This window comes from Carcharodon carcharias, chromosome 16 (assembly GCF_017639515.1).
Source record: "Carcharodon carcharias isolate sCarCar2 chromosome 16, sCarCar2.pri, whole genome shotgun sequence".
NCBI classification, from domain to species: domain Eukaryota; kingdom Metazoa; phylum Chordata; class Chondrichthyes; order Lamniformes; family Lamnidae; genus Carcharodon; species Carcharodon carcharias.
This window is the reverse complement of record NC_054482.1, coordinates 74,818,541-74,843,040: the sequence shown is the minus strand read 5'-3', so window position 1 is coordinate 74,843,040 and position 24,500 is coordinate 74,818,541. Positions and strand designations below refer to the sequence as shown.

General features: G+C 39.3%; 1 protein-coding gene across 3 annotated transcripts in view; it reads right to left on the bottom strand.

Moving 5' to 3' along the window:
* Positions 1–24,500, bottom strand: part of LOC121289224 (zinc finger FYVE domain-containing protein 9-like) — a 299,382-nt gene that overhangs the window by 217,324 nt on the left and 57,558 nt on the right. For all 3 annotated transcript variants that reach the window (XM_041208437.1, XM_041208438.1, XM_041208439.1), the window contains 8 exons: positions 22,820–22,996; positions 15,680–15,849; positions 7,742–7,862; positions 6,564–6,686; positions 4,424–4,579; positions 3,893–4,117; positions 3,731–3,813; positions 2,631–2,735 (listed from right to left, as the gene is read on the bottom strand). In XM_041208437.1, the coding sequence (XP_041064371.1) occupies positions 2,631–2,735; positions 3,731–3,813; positions 3,893–4,117; positions 4,424–4,579; positions 6,564–6,686; positions 7,742–7,862; positions 15,680–15,849; positions 22,820–22,996 (1,160 nt within the window). The remainder of the gene's footprint in view (positions 1–2,630; positions 2,736–3,730; positions 3,814–3,892; positions 4,118–4,423; positions 4,580–6,563; positions 6,687–7,741; positions 7,863–15,679; positions 15,850–22,819; positions 22,997–24,500) is intronic.

Here is a 24,500-nt window from a genome sequence, read left to right as displayed (position 1 = left end):
TATGTGAAATCTTTAAAAAATGACTGTCCCAAACTCTCACGATATATGACATTCCAGGACTTAACGCTATCCAAGAATCAACTGTGAGCTGTAACAATTTAATAAAACTCATAAAATATCAAATACTTTAAACACACCCTTGAGACCAGCACTGGTCACCGGAGATTCAGAAGTTTCAAAATAGAATACAAGGGGACAACACGCGCCCTTGCTTAATATTTTTCTAGGTGGAAAAACTGGATTATATCACATTGACTGCAGCTTCTACGTTTAGTGTCATTAATAATTTCATAGGTCAATCTGAACTGCAACAATCTGCAACCTGATCATTTAATTACAATAAACTTGCAACACTGATTGCTTCATATTTATATTTTATAAATAGTGATGCAAATCCATGGTATTATTTCTTTGCTTCATAGATCATAACTTGCCTTTTACTTTGCCCCAGGATATGATCATTTGCAATTTTTCTCCTCTCCATTTGAATTAGGCTGCATTTATTTCTGCAACACTAGGGGGAGCACTTCCTGCACATGCGCAGATACAGTATCAGTCACAGTGAATCAGTCTGAGGTTGTTTCAATTGACAGATGCCTTTAAGTGCAGCTGGTGTCTCATAATTCATTATATTATTTACAACTAGACAATATTTGAGACGCAAACTGAAACCTGTTATTAGGGAGTAAATTAAAACAATGTTAGGATTGGCTGTTCCCCAAAATGTTCTGTTCAATATCAGTCAATATGATTTTTTAAAAATCAGAAATACATTGGAGTATTGCTTTTTCTAAAAAAAAACTAGGGCTTTTTGCAGATGCTATCGAAAATATTTCAAGAAGCATTATAATATATGGGCTTACTCGATCTTGCATAATTTATTTACTTTTACTATCTTCTACAAATGAATATATTATTTGGTAGCTGGACTCTCCGGGAAGGCCCTGTCCATGCATGATAATTCTTCCACCTGTGACAAGGGCCTTTAATCACCACAATTCTTCAGCATTTTGAATAAAAAGTAATAAATAAAAATTAAAACAAACAATCACCCAATGTGGGACTCCAGGAATAAGGGCCCCATTTAACTACCAACTGAGCTATCCAGGAATTGCCTCCACAAAGTTTTTCCAACTTGCTTCAGAAGACTAAACCGGTATGAAAATTCATAAAATCACTATTTCCATTTTATATATCTGCAGTCCACTGCAAATTCAACAAACCAGGCTAATGCTCTGGAGACAATAAAAACAGAAAATACTTGAAAAACTCAGCAGGCCTGGCAGCATCTGCGGAGAGAGAAACAGAGTTAATGTTTCGAGTCCTTATGACTCTTCTTCAGAGCTCTGAAGGTCCATACGGACTTGAAACGTTAACTCTGTTTCTCTCTCCACAGATGCTGCCAAGCCTGCTGAGTTTTTCAAGTATTTTCTGTTTTTATTTCAGATTTCCAGCACCTGCAGTATTTTGCTTTTATCTTAATGTTCTGGAGACATTGGGTTGAATCCCATCACAGCAACTGGTGGAATTTGAATTCAATTTTTTAGATTAAAACTCAATTCTGGAATTGAAAATTGACTTCAGTGATGGCGACCATGGAATTACTATCAACTGTCATAAAAATCCCAACGGGTTCATGTCCTTATCTGGTCTGGCCTACATATGACTTCAGATTCACAGCAATGTGGATGAATTTCAACTACTCTCTGAAATGGCCTAGCAAACCACTCAGTTGTGACAATTGGGGATGGATAACAAATACTGGCCTTGCCAGAGATGCCCACATCCCAACAAAGAATGGAAAAAAAGTGGCGCTTGGTACTCTGCAGCCAGTCCACGTTGCTCCTGCCGCCAAACAGAAAAACGTCAGGATCAGTTGTGCAGACTACCATACTGTGGGCCAAATGCACATGCGCAACCTTTCCAGATGCCTCTATGATTAGCAGGAGTTAAAAATACAGACTTTCTGTTCTGCACAGCATTTTAAATTACTACTGTACATTCAAGTACTGTTTAATAATATTTACAGTCACTGTTTAAAAATAAGGGGTTGCCCATTTAGGACAGAGATGAGAAATTTTTTCCCTGAGGGTCTTGTGTCTTTGGAACTCCCTCAAAAGGCAATGGAAACAGAGTCTTTGAATATTTTTAAGGCAAAGGTAGATAAATTCTTTATAAACAAGGGGGAGAGAGATCATAGGGGGTAGGCAGGAATATGGAGTTGAAGTTACAATCAGATCAACAATCATCTTAATGAATGGCAGAGCAACTCGAGGGGCTGAGTGGCCTACTCCAGCTCCTAATTCGTATGTTCGTGTTATCACAGAATAGGATATTGAATCCATCCTAGTGCTCTATCCCGAAAATCACTTGATTATTGTGAAAGGTGTTTCAATGACTTGCATAGCAAAATGCTGAACTAAATACTAATTCTGAAAACAGAAGAAATGTGATCAGTTGATCTCAGCATGTGCTGTGGAACAGGTATTACAATTATCCACAATATCCTTGGATTATAGGAAGAGGGGAGAAACAAAGTTTATGCTCCTGATCTGAATTTAGCACACATAGGAGGTGCATACATAGTGATGTACTTAAATAGCAGCTTTTAAGTAATCTAGATATTGTACCTCATTGTATCGATTGCTGGGAATGTTGATACATGTCTTCCTCACTTCCATGTCCACAACAAGCCCCTGCACGACAGGTAACTTGTACTGGTAATTCCTAAAATCCTGAATGAAGAGCTTTCTATAAGTGCGATATTAATATTGTAACAGTATATTTCAGAACAAAATTGATTTGCAGTTGTTAAGACTTACACATGTCAAAAGAAAATCCAGATATAATGCAACTACTGCCAAGGTATCAATACAATGCAGAAATAGTTTCCAATGAAATGAATAGAGAAGTACAAAGTCATTCTGAAGAGCACACCTCAATGTTTGAGAATAAGTCCTTATTAGTATAAAATCCAATGACAACACATCTGGCTTTCAGAAACAGTTACAAATAGCCAACTTAGACCTAAACTGCCATTAGACATCTATATAACCGGGTTACATTTTCCTCTGAAAGAATTTAAAACAAATAAAATTACTATATTAAAAAAACTAGCAGTATTTACTAGAGAATATCAGCCCACCAGTTTTTGAACATGTAGGTCATGAAGGTATAGTGAGACAAATGCTTTTTCTATAATCCTCCTCACCATGCATATTTACCACCTGCTCTACTTAATGACCATTGCACCAAGCCCTCCCAAATTTAGATCTTAAAAACTTACCATTTTACGCTTTCCAATGAATCAACAACCACAGTGTTTTCAAAGACTGATTATATACAAACCATCTGGTGAACTTCACAAATTAAAGTTTAAAAAACTCTCAGGAAGTGAACTAATGTGAACCCATTCTCATTATCAACTGACAATTACCACCCTGAGTTTGCTCATAGAATCTTATAAATTAACAGAAAGTTATAAGACTTTTTAAAATAAACATGTGCTGCGAGCAGAGGAAAGATAGGGTTTAACCCTTACTATGTATAACTGGAGCTCTACACCAACTCAATTTTGCAACATTCAAATTAACAAAAGTATTGTGGTAATAATTTATCACCCTGGCAAATTACTCCTATAATTTTGTACATAAAGACCACTGTAACATCATATTTTACAAGGAAAGGAAGCCAAGGGCCTTCTCCTAGAATATGCCCATGAACTACTTACTGCAAGTAGGTTCATAATTGTATGTCCAGTCTCTCCAAACAGAGGTTTACGAAAACGCACACTGAACAACGGACATGGGTAAACTGCAAAAGAAAGTACTCATCAGAAGATGCTGCTTCAATTGTTACCTGAATTGGTTGATACACCTATGCTGTTACTCACATCTATATTCTGCTCCAAGACGTAGCATAAGGCGGATGGGGAAAACCTTAGCCCAAGGAGTTTCCCATTTCTGAATTAGAATGCCAAACAGATAAGGTGGGTTGGGAAGGACCAGGTCCTGCATGGACTGAAAAGTAGCTGTAACATACAGGAATCCACCATGTTCTCTACTGCCAAGAAAACTCTGGGTAAAGAAGGAATGACCCAAATCTCCCACCACATTACCTATACACAAAAGAACAATGTTAAGTTGTAAACAGAAATAACCATGTTGGAGTGAGAGATAGCTGAAGCTGCATGTATGCACAAACTTTGTAAATACAAAAAGAGTTGAGATTTTCAATATTGTATGCAGTCAGCATAATTTAATAAAAGGACTTCTATCAAAAGAAGTTGAACTAAATTATATACTAGATTGCTGTTCAACATGAGCAAATGAAGATCACATGTTCTCACATATGTTTCGGCACAAAATTAAGTTCATTACAATCAACCCATTAGTAGCAGTGTGCCCAGGTCATTTGATTATACCTGCCAGAGCATCCTGATAAAGTTGTATGCAGTGACTGAAGATGTCCTTTGGGATGCATTTCTCATCGGGTAAACACTGCAAGAGGATGACAATCTCTGCCTGCCCCATAGCATGCATTCCCTTGGTAGTGAAGGACCAACATTTCCTGTTCACATCTGAGCAAACACATTGCATTAATCTTTCCGTTTATAATGGTAGAAGTTATGGTTATCAGATACTTATAAACAGCAATAACTGATTACATCAAGTGCATTTTTTAATTTTCAAAAAATGTGAAACTCTGCAACTCGGTTCTAAATTGCAGAAATTAGTGAGCTCACCACTTACTACTATTTTGTGCATATATATTTTGTACATAACTAGGGCATGCAGGAATGATTGGGCACTTGGTATTTTTACGATTTGGTAAGTTATCCTATATTTTCAGATGGGTCTAATTTTATGCTTGACTAAAGTTGACTGCTGTGGTTGGAAAGTATGGGTGTACACTGTTCCAACTTCAATTATTTGTTATGCTTTACTTTGAGAAATCTATCCATGCATTTGCACACTTCTTTCCATGGTATTTTATTAAGCACATGAACCACGTGTACAAAATAGCTCCAGTTCAGAGCAACAAAGATAGATGTGGAAAAAGAGGATCCATTTTGATATTTCAAAGCTGTCAAAATCTGCTCAATCTCTAACCAGTTTTCTGTCAGTAACACATGTTCATGAATGTTGGACAAGATTTTCATTAATGACAGTAGAATTCAAGCTGACAGGAGGAAAACTGAAATCAATGGCTAGGAAGGGGAACAAAGGTAGCAACAAGAATCTGTTGTCTCAGGCTGACCTTTTAATCTCCACCAAAAGAGGTAATTAAAACTTTATGGTCATCGGATGCAACACTAAATACAGCAGAGGTATCCAAAATGTAGCTCATATACCACATGGTCTTCCAAGACCAGCAACCAACCTTTGCAATCCAGACAACTCAGCCCCATTTGCACTTAAATTTTCTTTTCTGTTGCCTTGACCTTTTAGAATTTTGTGGACTTGCAACTTTGAAGGGCTGCTTTTAGCATTGTTCCCTCACTGGCAGGTAATTCTAAATCAAAACACTGAGATTAGCATTTAGCAATTACTTAAACGGAGAGAGGTTGCAGAATGACCTGGTATAGAGGAATCTCGATGACCTTGTACATGAACACAAAGTTAGCATTCAAGTACGGCAATTAGGAAGACAAGTGGAATGTAGGCCTTTATTGCAAGGGAATATATAAGTCGGCAAGCCTTGCTACAAGTATACAGGGTATTGGTGAGACTGCACCTAGAGTACCATGTACAGTTTTGGTCTCCTTATTTAAGGAGGGATATGCTTGCATTGGAGACAGTTCAGAGAAGGTTCACAAGGTTGATTCTTAGGATGAAGGGCTTGTCTTATGAGGAAAAGTTGAGCAGGTTAAGCCTATACTCACTGGAGTTTAGATGAATGAGAAGTGATAATATTTAAACATACAAAATTCTGATGGGGCTTGATAGGTTGGGTACCAAGAGGATGTTTCACCTCTTGGGGGAATCTGGAACAAGGGGGCACAGTTTAAAAATAAGAGGTCTCCCAGTTAAGACAGAGAAATGGAGGAATTTCTTCTCTCGAAGGGTCATTAAGTCTTTAGAATTCTCTTCTCAAGAGAGCAGTGGGGTCTGGGTCATTGTATGTATTGAAGGCCATTTAGACAGATTCTTTGTTTACAATGGGAGTCGAGGGTTATGGGAGGTAGACAGGAAAGTGGAGTGGAGGCCACAATCAGATCAGCCACGATCTTCCTGAAGAGCAGGCTCAATGAGCCAATTGGCCTAATCCTCTCCTAGTTGTTAAGGTCTTATAAACCGAAGATAGATGCGAAGTAATGGAATGTGGGTTTCCAGCTTTATATGTGGTAGTTAAGGTTCTGAAGCATACAAAGAAACAAACAAGAATTGTCATCCTAGGATCCAGAACTTTATCCAGTCCCATTTCATTTAATGAACTTATAACTTTAGGTTGTGATTTTAATTTTAGATTTTGTTTAGTTGAAAAGTTGATTTCTAAAGACTCAAGTTGTAAAACAGTCAGACGGTTTAACCATACGAGAGAAACAAAAATACATTACTTACAGTTGACAAGTTTGACCATAACAAGCAAGTTGGCATTTAACACAAAAACCAAGGGGTCAGGGCCTCCTTCTTCCAACTGCAGCATTAAAGAGATCTGTGACGGTTGTTCTTCTACTGCATAATCTAAAAATAAATTCACAATTAAGAATTTTATCAGTTCTCTCAAGTGCTCATACTTCTTCTTACTCTGTCTCTTTCATCATCAAGGGAGCTCTTGCTTTGCTTGCCCCATCTTTCCCCATCATGGGAATGTACCTCAACTGTGCACGAACCATCTCCTCTTTAAAGGCAGCCCATTGTTCTGTTACAGTTTTGCTTGTTAATCTTTCATTTCAATTTACCCAGTACAGATCCATTCTCCCTCTGCTGAAATTGGCCCAGCTCCAATTAAGTAGTTTTACTCTAGATTGCTCCTTTTCCATTGCTAATCTAATCCTTATGATCACTATGATCACTGTTCCCTAAATGTTCCTCTATTGACACCTGATCCACGACCCACCTCATTCCCAGATCCAGATCCAGCAATGCCTCTTTCCTTGTTGGGCTCAAATCATACTGGTCAAGGAAATTCTCCTAAACACACTTCAGAAACTCTTCTCCCTTTTGTCCTCTACACTATTATTCCAGTCTACATTAGGTAACTAAAGTCCTCCTTAAGCACTACTCTATAGTTCTTGCACCTCTGTAATTTCCCTTCATATTTGCTCCTCCATATCTTTCCCAGTAGTTGGTGGCCTGCAAAATACACATAGTAGTGTAATGGTATCTCTATTGTTTAACTCGAACTTGATTCTGTCCTTGACCCCTCGAGGATATAATCTCTCTCCAGCACTGTAATATTCTCCTTAAACAACACTGCCACCTCTCCTTTCTTCCCACCCAATCTCCCCTGAACACCTCGTGTCCAGGAATATTTAGTACACAGTCTTGCCCTTTACAATACCAAAGATAGTTTTCAAATAATCATAACTAGGACATTAACATACAAAGTATCAAGTGAACACATTGATGCAAAATCAACGTTAAACAACTTAAGTCACTTCATATTATTCTACTTCTATTCAAAACTCAGTAGCAAAGTTTATTGGATAGTAGATTCCAATTTTTAATTTGCTCCATTCATGATTCAAAAAGCAAGAATCAGATCAGTAAAGAGTTGCTTATATAAACACGTTTACCTCCTTTGACACCTGTGGAGATAAGTATGGGTGGGAGCCCGTCTTCTGGGACTAAATTAATTGAACTTCCAACAGGACTGCCAATCTGAGCTGTACTACCAGTCAATGATGTAGCCACATTCTAAAACAGAATAAAAATTAAAAGGGCTCAGTTATTAACTGAACTAAGTGACAGACATTTAAAACAAATTTACCTTCTTACACTGTAAACTTAGAAAAAGATTTTATTCGACTACCACTTGGGTAACCAGAGAAAAAAAATTAAGAAAAATCTTCCAGCATTGTGTACTGAATTTTAATGGACAGAAATGAGTAAAGAAAACAATGTTGCTTTATATAGTTTTAGTAGTTCAGAACATCATAACAAATTTATGAAAAGACAGTTGTTTGATTTAAATTTTCACTGTTCTCTCTTCCCCCTTCCCCCAAAATTAGTTTAGTTAAATAAAATAAATGGTAACTGAATGAAATAGGTATCACAATACCATGTCTACTAATGACAGCTGCTTTGTTTCCATCTTCTTTGAAGAAAAATATCCTCCAATTATTACAAGGCTAAATCCTGCTGGCCAACACACAATCCCTTTAAAGACAGTTTTGAAAGCAATACCATGCCACTGGTTCAGCTGCAATGCAACTTACTGTGTAAAGGCACACATCCTCAGTTACACAGCAGCAAACTATTTCATATTCATATACAATTCTATTTACACAATTACATATACATATAAATATACATGCATACTATATATGCAGTCTCTTCTGTAGATACCTGGCTACCATTTTGTACGAACAGCGATGTTAATGATGTTTTCTTAATAAATTGTAGTAGCTAAGCTACAAATGCCAAGAACTTGCTGCTATTCTATAAATACTGGTAGAGATCGCAACCCACTTGAACCAGCAAACGGTAGTTTGGCTTAATATCTCATTTTAAGGATGACAACTATACTTACCAAAAATCTTTTCAATGAGGGAAAATAGCAAAGTTCAGCACATGTTAGATACCTTCATTTGAAGAATTATACTTCACAGAATAATCACAGAATTGTCCCATGGTAGTAGCCAGAAGCCTCGCCACCTTGGTCACACAGAACAGCAATAACTTAAAGACATCTGACAAAATAAAGGCTCTCACCTGCTAAACGACTTCAGATTAATCCAAACACAAGGGAAATTGAAAGTAAAATACTCTCTAATGCTATTTCAAGAATCCCACTAGCTCAATAACTGAATGGATATTGTTTGAATTGTTAAGCTGGTATTAACGAAAGGGTTAACAGACACCTGTTCATACGTTCTACATGACAATGCCCAGATTTGCAAAGTGACCAAAAAATTTGATTAATAATAAGATATTTTTAGGATCTATATAATTAAACGTCAGCCCTTTTTCCATAAACAGATAACTCTTGAGTGGGAACATATTCTCACTACTTACCCTGTCCAAACCCCTCAAAACTTGAATACCTCTATCAAGTCTTCTTTCAGCCTTCTTTTCCCCACCTTCTCCTCATAAATACAGTTCTTCATCCCAGGAATCATTCTTGTGAATCTCCTCTGTACTGTCTCCAATGCCTTCACATCTATACTCAAGTATGGCACCTAGAACTGGACACAGCACTCCAGATGGGCCTAACTACTATCTCATACAAGCAACTTAAAGGTCAAACGAAATATGGTAGGCAGATCACATTTTCCAAGAGTTTACAAGCTCACTTGCACAAATGGAGGCCACTATTCTTTTCAGAAAAGCATTAGTGATTTCAAACTGCAGCAACACAACTTGCTAACGGCAGGTATTTTCAGACAAATAGCAGGGGCGAGTGAGCCGAGCGGGGGCAAGCGAGCCGAGCGGGGGCAAGCGAGCGCAAGACACCAGAGACAGAGAGCGAGAGTGAGGAGGAGGGGAGGGGAGGTAACCAGAGCAAGAGCCAGCGGGCGAGCGAGAGCCAGCGGGCGAGCGAGAGCCAGAGTCACACCAGACAGAGATAGAGAGACCAGAGAGAGAGAGAGAGAGACCAGAGGGATAGAGAGATAAAGTTAACTCCAGACCTCAAAGTCGCATGGTTGTTAGCTTAAACTTGCGCAAATAACCCTCCTGCTGATTACCACCAACTGCCCTCCTTCATCTGATGAATCGATACTCTTCCATGTTGAACACCACCATGTTGAAAGAAGCAGAGGGTACTTCATTTGGGACTTCAATGCCCATCACCAAGAATGAATCAGTAGCACCACCACTGACTGAGAGGACACAGCTGAAAAGCTTGCCTTGTGTCAGGTGGGGAGAACCATCATGAAGTTAAAAACTCACGACCTCATCCTCAACCATCCACTTGTTATGGATATATCTAATCACGACAGCATTGATAGAGTGACCATCACACAGTCCTTGCTGAGACTACGTGCTGTCTTCACACTGCAGATACTCTCCATCACGTTCTATGGAACGACCATCATGCTAAGCATATAAGAGTGCGGGGATCACGGCTTCCCAATAAACCATGACCTTAGTCTATGGTTTAAGATCCTGGTCTTCAAATACTCTTTCCGTCAGTCAGCTTATTGAAGGCGAATGAGAGATGAATTTCATCATCTATGCCTTCGTCGAGAGATGGCTCCCAAGCTACAGAAAATGGTCCACGTATTCCAGGATCTTGCAATGATTTTAATCGACAGGTGGTGGTGTTTTGCTGTGGGAGCTGGCTGAAAGAAACCTTAGTTTCCTGGGTGTTTCATGAAAGACTCATTTTCTCATATGCTTCGGAAAAAGAGTCAACAATGACCTGTATATCAGTTTGAGTGAGCGCATACACAAGCGTCATCTGCTTTCTGAAGATCTATAATTTTGTCTATTGAAAGGGGTGTAACCTGAACAGTTGCCCATTTGTTCTGTAAGTTACTTACGTCCCCCACCCCCCACCATGAGGAATTTGCTGGAGGTGAGGTGCAGTACTGCAATGAGGAAAATGGATAAAAGGGTCACAAGCCTTGTTTGACCCTAGTTTTCACCAAGATAGGGTTTGTGGTGGTTATGTTGGGGAGGATCACAGAGGGTGGTGACAAATTTCTAGGGTAGCCAAATTTGAGGAGGATACACAGCTTGCGGTTAAGATAGTCATAGGCTTTAGTGAGGTCAATATTAGTGAAGTCAATAAAGACCACGTACAGCAGTTAGTGCTGATCCTCACACTTTTCTTATATTTTCAGTGCAGTGAAGAATTTGTATGTGCTGCCTCTCTTTGGGTGAAACTGCACTGCGATTCTGGAAGGAGATCCTCAGCACTAGGTGGTGGCTGATGACCTAACACCCCTCAAAGCACTGGAGAAATACCAACAGCGATGCCTTCGCAAGAACCTCAAAATCTGGTAATAAGAAAGGCGACCCAGCAGCAGCATTCTCTCTCAAACCAAATTGTTCAACATCAAGGCGTCAATCATTCAAAACCAGCTCCACTGGGCAGGACATGTCATTCACATGCCTGACACCAGGCTTCCAAAGCAACTGCTCTACTCGGAACTCGGTCGCAACAGGAAACTCCCAGGGGGATAGTGGAAAAGGTTTAGGGATGTCGTCAAAGCATTCCTAGAGGAGATCAAACATATCCCTTGACTCATGGGAGACCCTAGCTTGTGACTGGCCAAAATGGAGAAGGCTCATTTGGGAAGGCAACAAACACATCAAAAGACTTCGTCAGGGATGTGCAGAGGCAAAGTCAAGGCGTCACAAAACTCTACTCAACCCTTCAAGCACCATCTGCCCGGCATGTAGCACAGTCGACAAAACATACGTTGGACTTATCAGATATTTCAGAGTCCATCGAATCAGAGTGGAAGGAAGTCATTCTCGATCCTCAGGGACTGCCTAAGGAAGAAAGACTAAATGGGAGAGATTCAGAATTAGATTCACATTAGGCTCATTCCTGGGATGGGGGGCTTATTTTATGAAGAAAGCTGGACAGGTTGGGCCTAGTTCAGAAGAATGCGAGGTGATCTTATTGAAACATATAAGATCCTGAGGGGATCTGATAGGGTAGATACCAGGATGTTTCCACTTATGGGAGAAACTAGAACCAGGGGACAGAGTTTAAGAATAAGATGTCTGCCATTTAAGATGGAGATGAGGAGAAATTTCTTCTCTCAAAAGGTAGTTACTATGTGGAATTCTCTTCCCCAGAAAGCAGTGGAGAATGGGTCGTTAAACTTATTCAAGGCAGAATTAGACAGATTTTTGATAGAAAGGGAAGTCAAGGGTTATGGGGTCAGGTGGCAAAGTTGAGTTGAGACACAGCCAGATCAGCCATGATCTTATTGAATGGTAGGGCAGGCTCAAAGGGCTGAATAGCCTACTCTTGCTGCCAAATCCTATGTTCCTAGAACAGATTTAGCAGCTCAAATTGTGGGCCATCAGAAGCAGCAGAATTGTATATTGCCAAAAAGAGAGACATGTTGCCAAAGCTTTTCATCTTGCATTCATCAGGACAAACACAGGAATGCCAAATTTCAAACGATCACAGCATTTTATACTCTGATTGGCTGAAGCTTTGCCATCAAGAGATCAACAGGGAACTATAGGCTCCCTAAGCTACCAAGTAATTTAAAAAAAGAACAAGTCTTGAATATAATCCTTTCATTTATAGCGAACAGGGCCCTGCATATGAATGTATGTTGCTTCTAGCAAGTGTAAATGGGTCATGTTATAAGCTTGACTGATTATCTTAAATTGGTTGTTAGTGTAGTTATTAGCATTTTCTTGTTCGCAAATGCAGTCCAACCATCGAAATCAGGTTTAACAGCAGACATTCTCTTTTGGGTTTGCAAGCACAGCAGAGTTTATGGAGGGAGTTTCTGAAGGTGACTGAACTCTCTAACAATGGTACAACAAAATGAAAGCAGACACAAAAGGCCAGAGGACCAGGAAAACCAAAAGACAACTGGGGCTGATAAAAGGTTGGAGGAGGTTGCAAAGATAGAATGGGATAAGGCCATAGACAGATTCAAAAAAAAGGGGGCTGGCAGGCAAGCACAACATACCATGCAGCAGATTATGAGTGACTCAGATCTGGATAAGTTCTTTCAGTGGATGCTAATTTAAGAAATCTTGTACCACAAGATAAGTCTGTAGCATAATATTTAAAAGCAATGTGCAACTTTTCTATCAGAAGTGAATGAGATATACAGCCAAAACTTTTACCCAATGTATTACCTAAATAAAGTTAATTCTCACCAGATATTGCCTAAAATACAAAAATAAAAAACAGTGGTGAATGATTGTTTTTATTAGACTGGAGCGAAGTATGCAGTGGTGTCCTCCAGGGATCAGTATTAGGACCATTTTAAAAAAATATATATTAATGATCTGAACCTATACAATCATAGTCGTAGACTAATTTCTTTTCTTGCCTGTTGACCTCTAAAATCCCTAAGGATCAATCCTTGGCTCTTTCAGCATGTATGCTTTTGACACCACCTCTAGTTTTAGGCTCTCCAGCCAGGGGAACGCCCTCCCAACATCTACCCTGCCAAACTGCTTAAGAATTTTATATGCATCATTGAGATAAGAGTCAGAGAGTCATTATGGCAGAGGGGAGGCTATTCAGCCCATCAAATCCATACTAGCTCTCTGTAGAGTAATCCAGTCAGTCCTATTCCTCCACTGTCACAATATTCACAAGTTGGCTACAGTTTGTTTCTGGAAATTTCCAACAGCAGTTACAAGACAAAAATCCAACACTCATCCTTATGGAATCGCATACCTATCAATGTGAGGATACATTACAATCAACAAAACTAGGGACCAGCAAGCAACTTGCCTCCCAAGTCTGGACTATAACAAAAGGTGATATATCGAAAATCATTATACCTGCAGAGGTGCTGAAAGCCAACATCCATTTTCTAAGGTGAACAATGCATTTTGGTCAGAGGCATAGAAACTGCTAGTTAGCCCATAATTGACACATAAATGGCCAACATCACATGACCCAAGCTTCTGGTCTTTGGAAAGCTTTATTACATTTCTCGGCTCACAACTCAGTCTGCTGTTTAAACTCCAGCCTGCAAACATCAGAGCAGTACTCCAGGCTGAGCAGCATCCTGCACCAAATCTAAATCCTTGAAGCCTGTTTCTCTGGAAGATTCCCGCCATCACCTGCCGAGCAGACCAAGTCTCAGTATGCCAAAACAAAAACAGAATTACCTGGAAAAACTCAGCAGGTTTGGCAGCAACGGCGGAGAAGAAAAGAGTTGACATTTCGAGTCCTCATGACCCTTCAGCAGAACTGGGTGAATCCAAGGAGAGGGGTGAAATATAAGCTGGTTTAAGGTGGGGTTTTGGGTGGGGGGGTGAGGACAAGTGGAGGGGGCTGGTGTGGTTGTAGGGACAAGCAAGCAGTGATAGGAGCAGATAATCAAAAGATGTCACAGACAAAAGAACAAAAGAACACAGGTGTTGAAGTTGGTGATATTATCTAAACGAATGTGCTAATTAAGAATGGATGGTAGGGCACTCAAGGTATAGCTCTAGTGGGGGTGGGAGGTCATAAAAGATTTAAAAATAATGAAAGTAGGTGGGAAAAGAAAAATCTATATAAATTATTGGAAAAAACAAAAGGAAGGGGGAAGAAACAAAAAGGGGGTGGGGATGGAGGAGGGAGTACAAGATCTAAAGTTGTTGAATTCAATATTCAGTCCGGAAGGCTGTAAAGTGCCTAGTTGGAAGATGAGGTGCTGTTCCTCCATTTTGCGTTGGGCTTCACTGGAACAATGCAGCAAGCCAAGGACAGACATGTGGGCAAGAGAGCAGGCTGGAGTGTTGAAATGGCAAGCGACGGGGAGGCATTCTTGCGGACAGACCGCAGGTGTTCTGCAAAGCGGTCGCCCAGTTTATGTTTGGTCTCTCCAATGTAGAGGAGACCGCATTGGGAGCAATGAATGCAGTGGACTAAGTTGGGGGAAATGCAAGTGAAATGCTGCTTCACTTGAAAGGAGTGTTTGGGCCCTTGGACGGTGAGGAGAGAGGAAGTGAAGGGGCAGGTGTTACATCTTTTGCGTGGGCATGGGGAGGTGCCATAGGTGGGGGTTGAAGAGTAGGGGGTGGTGGAGGAGTGGACCAGGGTGTCCCAGAGGGAACGATCTCTACGGAATGCCGCTGGGGGGGTGAAGGGAAGATGCGTTTGGTGGTGGCATCATGCTGGAGTTGGCGGAAATGGCAGAGGATGATCCTTTGAATGCGGAGGCTGGTGGGGTGATAAGTGAGGACAAGGGGGATCCTATCATGTTTCTGGGAGGGAGGAGAAGGCGTGAGGGAGGATGCGCAGGAGATGGGCCGGACATGGTTGAGGGCCCTGTCAATGACAGTGGGTGGAAAACCTCGGTTAAGGAAGAAGGAGGACATGACAGAGGAACTGTTTTTGAAGGTAGCATCATCAGAACAGATGCGACGGAGGCGAAGGAACTGAGAGAATGGGATGGAGTCCTAACAGGAAGCGGGGTGTGAGGAGCTGTAGTCGAGGTAGCTGTGGAAGTCGGTATACTCTCCAATATATCATGCCATGCTAATTAATCTTTGTTTCAGGAGGACTGATTAAATACAGTCTGGACTAAAATTCTTTCAACTTTGATGTGACATAATGCAGCTCTGCTGTGATGATATTGTGATGACAGAGCACTGCCATAACCCATTATCCCCCAGCATGACTTGGTTAAAACTTTAATCGAATCAGGGGAGCCCTGCATAAAATTTGCATTTTCAGATCAGTAACGCAAAGTAGTACCAAAAGGCCAACTCATCAATAAATGTACAGACCAAGGCATTTAAGGATTATGGTAAGTAAATGTACTTTTTTGAAGAATAAAATCACCTCAAACTCTTTTTGCTGTATATAACAGAAATTAATACAACATTTCCAAACTGGTATCTTTTAATAAGACTCTTACCTCAGAAGCTGTAGGTTTGGTTGCAACTTCTTTTCCAGGATCATGTGATACTGCCAGAGGTCCTGTCGGGGATGGTCCACTTGCTGACAATTTCACTGCATCTGCAACTTCCCCATTAGGTAAGATTCCATCAGCAAACCAAACACGCCTTTGCTCCTTGGGCTGAGTCACTAAATAAACATTAGTCAAAATCAAGACCAATTAAATTAATATTGTTCAACTTAAGCCAAAACGTAAAAGGGGCAGCAAAAAGACAAATTTTAAGCAAGAATGCTACTTCTCTTGAATTCAACTTTGCTTTCTCAGGCCTACTATCAACTCAAGAGGTAACAATTGCAAGGCAAAGACCGAACAGTAGGGAAAAAAAAGTGGAAACTAATATCAACTCCTATTTACTTAGCATATAAATCTAACTCTTACCAATAATCCTCAGTCAAAAAAGTAATCAGCTAAAGAAGGATGAAAAACAATTTGTAATGCTGGCAGATCTTTACAGAGCAGTATGAACATACAAAAGCAATTACTAAAAGGCTTATAGCTCATGTTTGCAAGGTTACCTTTGCTGTCTATTAGCTTTGTTTGTTCAATCAAGCAATTGCTAGACTGCGTACATTCCATAAATACTTTCTAGTAGGTTCCTGAAGTGAAGATAGATCAGATGGTTTGGAGTTTCTGATTTCCATAGAAGGTCTAACATTAAATAAGGGAAACTGATATACTCACATTCAGAATTAAAATGATTTGGACCCCAAGGTGTGCAAATGATTTCCTGCATGGATCAAATGCACCTCCAGAACTCAAAATAATAATTGTTTGCAGCATGAAACAGCAAAAAAAAAAAAAGCAATTTTGCCCACTGGAACACAGATGTACTACAATTTAGGACTCATTTCTGGTGCTAAATGCAATATGTAACTTCTATGGTCCTCAAAAAAACTCGAATAAATATTTCAAACAAACCCAGACTAAATAGTCAGATGGTTCATGATATAGGCATGTTCATGTTTCCCAAGTCTCTAAGGTGAATGGAACAGTAATACTCCAAATAAGACGTTTACCCTGCTCCCCTTTTGATGGCAGCCAGCTCAAGCCAAAATTCAATCTGAAGTTCTAACTTAGAACCTTATACTGGTACATGTTTTCTGAGTTCTACTTACAATCACTGAAGGCCATTCAGCCTTTCATGTCCATGCCGGTTCTCTGCAAGAGCATCTCACCTAGTCACACTTCCCAGCCTTTTCCTTGTGGCCCTGCAAATTTTTCCTTTACGATTAATTATTCGATTCTCTTTTAAAGGTCTTATTTGTGTCTGCCTCCACAACACCCTAAGGCAGTGCATTCCAGATCCTAACCACACACTGCATTAAAAAGTTTTTCCTCATGTCACCAGTTTCTTTTGCCAAACATCTTAAATCAGTGTCCTCTGGTTCTCAATCCTTTGGTCAATGGAAACAGTTTCGCCTCATCTACTCTGTCCAGATCCCTCATGATTTTGAGCACTTCTATCAAATCTCCTCTTAATTTTCCCTTATCCAAAAAAACAGCTCAGCTTCTCCAATCTATTCAAACAACTGAAGTTCCTCATCCTTGGAACCATTCTCATGAATCTTTTGTGTACCCTCTTTAATACTGTCACATCATTCCTAAAGTGTACTGAGGATTATTGGTAAGAGTGGTTAGATTTATATGCTATGTAAATAGGACGATATTAATTTCTACTTTTTTTCCCCCACTCTTCAGTCTTTGTCTTGCAATTGTTACCTCTTGATTTGAAAGTGGGCCTGAGAATTCAAGAGAAAGCCTTAAGAATTCAAGAGAAGTAACAATGCTCCAGTTGAGGACAAACTAACATTTTATACAAATTTATCATATCCTTGCTTTTGTACTCTATGCCCCAATTATAAAGCCCAGGATCCCAAAAGCTTTATTAACCGTTTTCTCGATCTGACCATTTGTGCACATATACCTCCCAGGGACCTCTGCCCTTCCACTCCCCTTTAGAATTGTACATTTTATATTACCTCTCCTCATTTTTATCAAAAAGAATTACTTCAGAATCCTTTGCATTAAATTTTACCAAATATACTTAAGTAAAAGTTGAATTTTTGAGGGCAATGTTTTAGGCCAAAATACTAGGTAATGTTTTTGAGGGGCTGACATGGATGTTTGATTTGGAACCAAGTGAAAGCCAAAAACAAACGTTGCAATGGAATAAATTAAAAAACCAACAATACCAAAGGATTCACATTAATTATAAACATTTATTTATTTTATAATATTACAAACAATTCATCCATATTAATTATCTAGCATTTTATTTGCTGTATAACAAATTATAGATATTTCATCCAATGCAATATAAATAAAAACTGTAACAGATTAACGACAACACTTAAAATTTTGAAATCTTTCGAAATCACTGATTTCAAATCTGAATCACCGAACAATTTGCCCCACAGCCTGGTTGTGTAACATCATTGTATGAATCTTCCTCATTTTCATTGGTAGTTCCTATAACTTTGGCATCATCATTCCACAAGTAACTGCCCGTAGCACCATTGATCTTCCACATTTTAGAAATGCCTTTTTCACATTATTGAGATCAAGTTCATTCCATGCATCCACAACCCTTTGATACAACTTTGCTAGTGAGGGCACTAATAGAAACATACATAGAAAATAGGAGCAGGAGTATGCCATTCAGCCTTCAAGCCTGCTTCACTATTCATTCTGATCATGGCCGATCATCCAACTCAATAGCCTGCTCCCACTTTCTCCCCAAATCCTTTGAACCCTTTCGTCTCAAGAGCTATATCCAACTCCTTCTTGAAAACAATGTTTTAGCCTCAACTACTTTATGGTAGTGAATTCTACAGGCTCACCACTCTCTGGGTGAAGAGATTTCTCTTCATCTCAGTCCGAAATGGTCTACCCTGTATCCTCAGACTGTGACTCCTGGTTCTGGTCTCCCCCACCATCGGGAACATCCTTCCTGCATCTACCTTGTTTAGTCCTTAAGAATTTTATAGGTTTCTATGAGATCCCCCCTCATTCTTCTGAACTCCAGCAAATATAATCCTAACCAACTCAATCTCTCCTCATATGTCAGCCCCGCCATCCCAGGAATCAGTCTGGTAAACCTTCGCTGCATTCCCTCTATAACAAGAACATCCTTCCTCAGATAAGGAGACCAAAACTGCACACAATATTCCAGGTGTGGTCTCACCAAGGCCCTATATAATTGCAGCAAGACATCCCTGCTCCTGTACTCAAATCCTCTCGCTATGAAGGCCAACATACCATTTGCCTTCTTTACCACCTGCTGCACCTGCATGCTTAGCTTCAGTGACTGGTGTACGAGGACACCCAGGTCTCATTGCACATTTCCCTCTCTCAATTTATAGCCATTCAGATAATAATCTGCCTTCCTGTTTTTGCTACCATAGTGGACAACCTCATATTTATCCACATTATACTGCATCTGCCATGCATTTACCCACTCACTCAGCTTGCCCAAATCACACTGAAGCATCTCTGCATCCTCCTCACAGCTCACCCTCCCATCCAGTTTTGTGTCATCTGCAAATTTGGAGATATTACATTTAATTCCCTCATCTAAATCATTAATATATAATGTAATAACTGAGGTCCCAGCACCGATCCCTGCGGTACCCCACTAGTCACTGCCTGCCATTCAGAAAAAGACCTGTTTATTCCTACTCTGTTTCCTGTCTGCCAACCAGTTTTCTATCCATCTCAATACACTAGCCCCAATCCCATGCGCTTTAATTTTACACGCCAATCTCTTATGTGGCACTTCGTCAAAAGCCTTCTGAAAGTCCAAGTAAACCACATCCACTGGCTCCCCTTCATCAACTCTACTAGTTACATCTTTGAAAAATTCCAGTTATTTGTCAAGCATGATTTCCCTTTCATAAACCCATGCTACCTCTGTCTGATTCTGCCACTGTTTTCCAAGTGCCCAGCTATTAAATCTTTTATAATGGACTCTAGAATTTTCCCCCATTACCGACGTCAGGCTGACTGGTCTATAATTCCCTGCTTTCTCTCTACCTCCTTTTTTAAATAGTGGAGTTACATTACCTACCCTCCAATCTGTAGGAACTGTTCCAAAGTCTAAAGAATCTCAGAAGATGACCACCAATGCATCCATTGTTTCTAAAGGCCACTTCCTTAAGTACTCTGGGATGTAGATTATCAGGCCCTGGAGTTTTAACGGCCTTCAATCACATCAATTTCCATAGCACCATTTCCCTACTAATCCTGATTTCTTTCAGTTCCTCCCTCTCACTAAACCCTGTGTTCCCCAACATTTCTGGTATGTTATTTGTGTCCTCCTTTGTGAAGACAGACCATAGTATGTATATAGTTGGTCATTTCTTTGTTCCTCATTATAAATTCCCCTGTTTCTGACTGTAAGGGAGCTACATTTGTCTTTACATACCTATAGAAGCTTTTACAGTCAGTTTTTATGTTCCCTGCAAGCTTACTCTCGTATTCTATTTTACCCTTCTTAATTAATCCCTTGGTCCTCCTTTACTGAATTCTAAACTGTTCCCAATCCTCAGGCCTGTTGTTTTTTCTGGCCAATTTGAATGCCTCTTCCTTGGACCGAATACTATCTCTAATTTCCCTAGTAAGCCATGGTTTGGCCACCTTTCCTGTTTTACTTTTGCGCCAGACAGGAATAAACAATTGTTGCAGTTCACCCACGCACTCTTTGAATGTTTGCCATTGCCTATCCACTGTCATCCCTTTAATTGTTTCCCCAATCCATCATAGCCAACACGTGCCTCATACCATCGTAGTTTCCTTTATTAAGATTCAGGACCCTAGTCTCCGAATCAACAATATCACTCTCCATCTTGATGAAGAATTCTATCATATTATAGTCACTCATCCCCCAAGGGGCCTCGCACAACTAGACTACCAATTATTCCTTTCTCATTACACAATACCCAGTCGATGATGGCCTGTTCTCTCGTTGGTTCCTCAACGTATTGGTCCTTAAAACCATCCTGAAAAGCTCCAGGAATTCCTCCTCTACAGTGCTGTTACTAATTTGATTTCCCAATCTATATGCAGATTAAAGTCACCCATATTTACAGATGTTCCTTTATTGCATGCGTCTCTAATTACCTGTTTAATGTCATTCTCAAAATCACCACTACAGTGTTCACGTTTCCGCCCTCAGTGAATGTTTTTCCATTTACCAACATCCAATTGTTCCACATATTTCATACACCGTCCTCAAGAGGTTTATCGTGGATTGAGGCATATAAGTCACCCCAGCATATATAACAACCCCATTTTTTCTTTGCTTGGTTCTCCTGGTCCCAAATTCCACACTTGTTTGATCCATGTTTTTTTTTTTTTTTACAACCACCTTCGACCATTCCAGCCTTTGTTCTGAACTCTGACGACACCTTTCTAAAATTTCTCTTTGGGGAGAGTTCAATGGGGACAAGATGCTGTGAAATTTACGTTTCCTGATGAAATTCTAAATTGGGCCTCTTCATGAATCTTGTGCACCACCTGGCACTGGCCTTCAATTCTGGGATACCATCTTTCACTTCTGAATGCACAGAGTCAGGTGGCTCTAATATGACCATCTTGCCAATGCTCATTAACCCATTTTTACCACTTTTTTTTTCCAGATGAGGCCATTTGCTCAGTCATCCTCTGTTGGCATACTTATTCTTCAACATCTTTTCTAGTTTATTGGATATCTTTCTCCAGTCTCTAATTATTTTTGAAACATTAAACTTTCTTGCTGCTGCGCAATTATTATTCCTCTCTGTGAATACTCCATCTTTCATTTTAAATTGAGCTGTGCACTTGTTATTCTTCCTTGAAGGCATCATGATAGAACATGTGGTACACATTAGTCTCATCAGTTGGCTGGAAGACTGCCATTGGAATTGGCAAAAGGAAAAATCTAATGGTTCCAATGCATGTCTTTAAATTAACAAATTGTAGTAATTACCGGTAAATAATTAATAATCACAACACAGTTTGATCCACTATTTTGGGCAGTAAAATTAGTTTGGACAATCTTAAACTCCTAATGGGCAAAGAAAGTCTATAACTTATAAAAATAAGGCACTCAAAAGTGCAACAAGGATTGCTAGCATTAAATGAAAAGATTCACTCTGGTGCAGTAGCTTGGGTTTCTTAAATTACACAGAAGACACATTTTAGGGCAGCAAGGGAACTTTATCTAAATCTGGTTATGTTATATAATTGATGCTAGAATGATTATTAAAATGAAAAAAAATATGCTGTAACATCTCTCCTCACCAAAATATACCACTTACAACAAGACTCAACTCACTCAGGTTAGTCACAATGCATTTTCTGTACAGAATTGCTATCCAGACTACACCCGATATTTAAACAGTTAACAATATCTTTCAAATCTATAAAAAGAATTAGGTAACCTAAATACTATCTAGCCTAATAATATAATATAGAATTCAATTTGAGGGAGGCTTCAGTAACTCAGTTGAACTTCAAGTCATTCATGGCATGCAATACTCCAGTTCTCCAATGGGTTTCACCAAATGAAAGGATCATAAATACACTCTCTAACAAATGTTCACTAAAATGATAACGCATTCCTTATATCAAAAAAAACTCTTTGCACAATTTACACATAGTTGCATTGGAACGACAAAAGATTTGCATTTGTCGTACGGCTCGTTATAAACCACAGATCAGCACCATAATGTATTTTGTTCAAGCAATTATCCTGCGCATGCTGCACATTAGATGCCCCCGCTTACTTGTAAGTGAAAAGGTGTTAAAAGCTACGCAGTGAAATAAGGACATTTTATTCAAAACTTAATGCAATTTGAATATGACCATGAAGGTCAAATAGAATTGCAAATAGGAACTTTAACTCCTTTTATATTCTTAAAGACAAAGTAGCTTGAAAATTCACTCCTCTCTCTGCAATCCTCACAAAGCAAAAACACAGCATACTGAAAAATCAGAACCCTTACAAAAACTGAAATATATGCTGATTTCAGGTCAAACATAGATATGCCAACTGTGTTGAAAGCCAGTTCTTAGCTCAAATTCTGCAGAGCACATACTTCAGTACAAAATCAACAATACCTTCTGTGCCTGGGTGTTTCAGAACTCCCACAGGTACCATGACTGTGGGTGGCGGAGAACTCAGTGCCCCGGAGGCCTGAGCTTGTTGCAGTGGTGGAATAGTAGAACAATACTCAGCAGGATTGTTGGGATTTGGGCTTGAAGCCGAGGCACTAAACATATTCTCCCAGGCTTGAGCTGCAAGAAGCAAACCGTAAAGGTAAAACAAAGAATCTGTAGTTAATACAATTTAAAGCATAAGTCAGTCAATAAAAACAAACTTCCCAAACTTATGTCAAAAGATGAAAGATACCTTGTGAAAATAACTGTTCTAAATATATCAACTGAAATATAAACTAAAATATATGAGTTTCAATCATCAATTCAGGGACCATTAAATCACTTTCAGCACTGTTAGTGCCAATAAGTGTTGGTGCACCTAAGATCGCTAATTCCTGAAATGTTTAAAACGTATGCTTGTGATGTAAAAATTAAAGCGTAAAGAACTCTTGAGCTCTAAGCCAATAAGCAAAGTTATCAACTTCGAAGCAGCAACTCTAACCTTTTCTTGTTCTGATCATCGACCTGAATTGTTAACTTCATTTCTCTCTCGACAGATGCTGTTCGACCTGCTGAGCATTTCTAACTTTTTCTGTTTTTATTTCAGATTTCCGGCATCCAAAGTATTTTGCTTTTGTAGAAACAGTCCTGACATTCCCAGTAACCCCAAGAAAATCATTTTGTAAAATGTTAATCCCTTAAATAATATGGTATTACATCTAAAAGATTTCAGATTTGATATTATATTGACTTGACACAAAGATAGGATATTTAAATATTAACAATATCAATAAATACATAGAACCACACCATCTTTCAGGTGCTTTGCTGGTTAAAAAGTGTCAATAGGGTCACCAATAATCATTCAGCCTATTCCTGTCCACTTCTCAGCATCTAATAATTAGGAGCAACAGATTACAAAAGCTTGGTCAAAAAGATAACTTCTAAGGAACATCCTAAAGAGGGGTAAGAAGCAGAGGGGTTTGGGAGAAAATTCCAGAGACTTGGGGCCTAGGCAGCTGAAAGCACAGCTGCTAATGATGGAGCAATTTAAACAGGCAGATATGCAAGTAGTCAGAATTGGACTCCTCAACCTGGAAGCCAATTTTACCTAGACTGAGTCTTATTAGCAGAGCATCCACTTAACTGTTTTCACCCTTTAACTAAAATAACACCCCCAGTCACCAACACAGCACAGCCCCCCACCCCATAAGCAAGAGGGAATTGGCAAAAATCAACAAATAAACATATAAAATTTATTGACAAAGAGCAAAAGGGGAGATTCTTTTTCAACAAATAACTGTTCTACTTGCAAGTGTTTTCATGACAGTGATTATAAAATTTAAGTGTGTAAAAGTTGGAGCACATAAATGCTGTTCAAGTCAGTCTCCACTGCTGAAGTTCTAACTAACAGTTTTTATTTCTTAACATTAGTTGAATAAGGGGCACATCTGAGGTTCGGATTAGAAGACAAAAGAATACTAAGTTAGAGGGAAAAAAACAATATTAGATTTAATAAATGTTGGCAGTAAGTCACAGGATACAATGTGTTTCTATAAATATTTTTATTTGAAAATATTTTTTCAATTTGGCAATTTTACAGTTACAGCATTCTGGAAGATTATAAATTTGATTGGCATGC